Below are 4,278 nucleotides of genomic sequence, written 5' to 3'. Positions count from 1 at the left end.
TGAGTTAAAAAGGAAACATGATGAATATTGCATTTGTTGCGTGCCTTGGAAAGGAGCTCTGGGCTGTAATGTAACCGTGTAACGACACTACACATGTAGACCAACATTTTTCCCTCATAATTTCAGTTACCATCTTCTCCATGCAAGTAGACACCCACTATCATAGATATCGAAAATTTTTATACGAGATGGTCTCATTCTACTGTACGATTGATTCTAATTATTATTCACATATATATATTTACTAAATAAATAAAAAGTTCTAATTGAGATAGCGTTGTTGGTTGACTGGTTGTACCAAATCTTGGAACCATCCTCTTATATGCAATAGGTAGAGTCCATTAAAATGATGATCTCAAGTCAACATTACTATAGAAGAGCATGTAAGAGGGTAGTATTGAGACCTGATATTGCCCGTATGTGAAGCTCTATATTGTCCATATTCAAATATAAATATTTGAGTTGTTTTTAGTACAACTACAAAACGTATGGGGGAGAGAGGGACATGCATTGCATACTCATGTATGTATTCTCTCATTCATTCTCGGAAATGGAAGAATCTGACAGGCTATACATCCAGCCAGCCATTGAATTCGTCACTTGTTCGTCCCCTTGCTTTTAACGCACCTCTTCTCACTTTCCTCTCTTTTCGGACCTCCTTTATAAGGATTTGCCTACGTCCTAATAAAATAACTTCGGTGAGACAATTTTACACGTAAAACTAATTCGATAGCTCCCAACTAAAAACACAAGAAATTTGTCAATCTCAATAGTATAAAAATACTCCTTCGTGATTAATTCCATTTAGTTATTCACCCTTTCAAATTCTTTTATCATTGATTTAAAAATACTAGTCCCTTCAAGATAAGTCAAGTTCATACATTTGTTCAAATTATGCGAGATAAATTTTGAATAAACGTATGAAAATGACTTAAAAAAAGGAACGATTTTTCAAAATAGGCGATTTTCCCAATTAATTATCAAAATAGGTCGAGTCTCATATTAATTGTCGAAAATGGGTCCACGTAGGCTTGGTATTGATGAAGCTAGTGTGAGGTGTCAAGTCGTCATGGCGGGTGGCGACTTGTGTCGAAGTCATATTTGCACAAAGAAGGAAGTTTCCAAGAAGGACCATCAGACCAAAACGCCAAGGGGGTTGGCGACTTTGAGCTTGGTCGCTGACCAAGATGGCGACTTAGATACGAACCTAGCTTCGGGTATGACGTGGACCCATTTTGGGTAATTAATTTGAGATTCGACCCATTTCGTTAAATAATTGGTGAAAATCGCCTATTTTAGAAAAAAATTCTGAAAAAAGAGTATAAATAACGCAGTTTAATTAACAGGAGTAGTACAATGAAAGTTACAATTAGCACATTATTGTAATTGGCTTCAAATACTGCCGTAGACATAGTAGAACATTTAATAGTTACTTTTATTTATTGATGTTGATAATCATATTCGTAGTACCGTTTAGTTTCCCTGGAGTAAAAATACAGCAAAGGTGAGAAAATTGTGTATGGATTAACATGCATGGAGGAAGGAATGTTGGTGTCTAACGGTATCCTTTTAAGTAACACTTTTGTTATCATCCGGTATGAATTAACTCAAATCATTTACATTTAATTTATTAAAAGGAAATTAAGCACATAAATGTACAGATTAGGAGTACATCATTAGTGAACTAGAATTAAATTAAAGATGAAAAAACTAATGAACAATACCTCGTATAAATTATCGAATAATAGCATCTTACTACCCACTATGATACAATCTTATTACGAGTATTAGTTAAACATACATTCATTTATTAGTATCAACAAATGTGTTTTTTAGATATAAAAGGGTAAAATTAAACGATTTCACACAAAATAATGACTGAAGCAACTATTACCAACACAAAGCAAAGGAAGAAACAATGATCAAGAAAGAACTTAAGATGAAATATGGTTCACAACAAATTAAAGTTTCATTATCTAGTAATGAGTAAGACGGAGTACAACACTAAATCGTAACATATTATTATTGCTCAAAACTAGTGTCATTATGAGAAATTAAAGTGTTAATGAGCTCTTGATGTTCAACCAAGATCTCCACTCTTAATATAACCATCATCTACAATAATTCTATTCTCAAATCAAAATCTAAACGATCATCACACTCCTAGAAAACAGTATACTACATTACTACTACTAATAATGAGGAAAAAAAAACTTGCATTGCACCAAACCTAGCTTATTAATCTCCCAAAAACTTACCTACAATTTAACATAACATAACCCACAACCCTAACAATAATAGTGTTATCATTTCTTCAACATGTTACTAGTTAACTCTTTTCCTACCAAAAACACACCTTGCACAAAAATAAAAACAAAACCGAGTACCACCCAGTAACGACGCTCTATCGTCAACTCACCTTGTATGTCACAAGCATATTAGAAATTAGAATGGCGGTCTACCAGTAGCCCAGTATCCTTCAGGAGTCATTTGATTCAACATATTATTAGGCTGCTGCTGTTGCATTCCATGAAACAAGTTGCTAGTTCCATTTGGATCCATACCAAGTAACTGCTGCGCCGAGGGTGGCAATGACGGGTTCTGATCAACCCCGCCACCGCCACCTGGCATTGTCATATTAGGCCCACCTCCACCAGTATTAGCACCGCCTTCAGGCTCGTCTTCCAAGGGCAGTCTTTCATAGGCCGCGTTACTGAAAGACGCGGCCATGATCACTACTGGTCCTGAGGCGAGTAGCTGCCCTACCACGCTGCCCCCAACAACCTGCCCCTGCCCGCCTGCTAGGTAGATGCTTAAACCAGTGGCAGCCGGCGGGGCAGGCGGGGGCAAGAACGACCCGGTTAGGGTCAAGATCTCGAATCTTCCGTGTAACGTGGCCACTTGCGGGGGACCACCACTGGTAGGACTGCCAGGCTGGCGGATGGTGACGTTAGACACAGTCCCGGTCCCACTTAGAATACACACCCCACGCTGACGCAAGCGAGCGAACGTTGACACGCTGTCCATGACGTCACACCCGTCGGATACCTCCATCACGTGAGTCCTGAGCGCGTTAGCACTGTCACGTGTGATGATGATAGGGGGTTTTGGTTTGTTTTTCGACCCAGCAGGTCGGCCTCTCGGTCGCCTATGGATCTGAGAGTCCGACCCGCTAACACCACCGCCACCATCTGCGCCGGTATTATCAGTAGTACTGGTCGTATCATCGTCTCGCTCTCGCTTCGAGCGAGGCGAGTTATCCGATCCGGAGTTGTTCTGAGACTGCTGAAACGGATTGAATTGGTGATGACCATGTTGAAGGTGGTTCGGAGTTCGAAGTGAATTCCCATGTCCCATTGGATCCATATTATCAATTGCTGACCTGACGGAATTCAAACCCGGGTTTCAGCGTTTCGAGATTAGAGAAGACTTTTTTAGCTGCTTTTTGCTTGCTTTATTGTACTTTGTTTTCCAAATCTTGGATAACTACAACAATAATTCAAGACAATAAAGAAAGAATCAAGATTATATATAACACGAAAAATGGAAAGATTAAATTTGGAAAGTAGTTGAATATGATTATGGAAAGAAGAGGATTTGAGTGTTTATTTTTTAGAAAATGAGAAGTGAAATTGGGAAATTGAATGAGAGAGAATGATGGGTTAGGGTTAGAAAGAAATAAAGAGAGATCTGATAATAATAATACGGGAGTCCTATATATGCCCGGCTACAAAATTGGCTCACTACATTGAAGGGTCATGTCAATGGAGAGGACATGTAGGACAAAAGTCTTCGAAAGATCACCGGATTAGGTATTTCTCTTTGATTGCCGGTCCAACTTGTTACTTTATTTTTTTGTTGGAAAGTAAAATTATTAAGGGATCAATAGGTCTTGGTATAGACAGGTGGGGCGAACAGACGGGTAAAGATCTCTAATAAAATGGGTAGGGGGACAAGGTGGGGCATCCCCCATGTGCTTACCACTTTATGGCAAATGGGTATTTTGTGAGGAAGAAATGGTATCCGTCTATACGTATAGACGGATAATGTCCGTCTATAATGAGAATTTGTGTTTAGGGATTTAAGGAATTATTCTTCTAACTAATTTTTGTTGCACAAACTCTCATTGAAGACGGACATATCCGTTACAAACTGAAGATGAATCGGGTAATACCCAAGTTGTTAGATAAGACAAAAGAAAAATGATACTCCCTAGCCATTCTGTTTTTGTCTTATCTACCCACTTGGGTATTACTTGACCCGTCTTCAACTTGTGAC

The 4,278-nt window shown here is 38.7% G+C and overlaps 1 protein-coding gene across 1 annotated transcript; it reads right to left on the bottom strand.

Moving 5' to 3' along the window:
• Window positions 1–1,948: 1,948 nt before the first annotated feature.
• On the bottom strand, window positions 1,949–3,777 carry LOC141653611 (AT-hook motif nuclear-localized protein 18-like). The gene has a single exon (XM_074461441.1). It carries the CDS (start codon window positions 3,364–3,366, stop codon window positions 2,446–2,448), a length of 921 nt encoding a protein of 306 aa, XP_074317542.1. The 5' UTR covers window positions 3,367–3,777; the 3' UTR covers window positions 1,949–2,445.
• Between the last annotated feature and the right edge of the window lie 501 nt (window positions 3,778–4,278).

This window comes from Silene latifolia, chromosome 4 (genome assembly GCF_048544455.1).
Source record: "Silene latifolia isolate original U9 population chromosome 4, ASM4854445v1, whole genome shotgun sequence".
NCBI classification, from domain to species: Eukaryota; Viridiplantae; Streptophyta; class Magnoliopsida; order Caryophyllales; family Caryophyllaceae; genus Silene; species Silene latifolia.
Note: the sequence above shows the minus strand (reverse complement) of the source record. Positions and strands in the feature narration are given on the sequence as shown.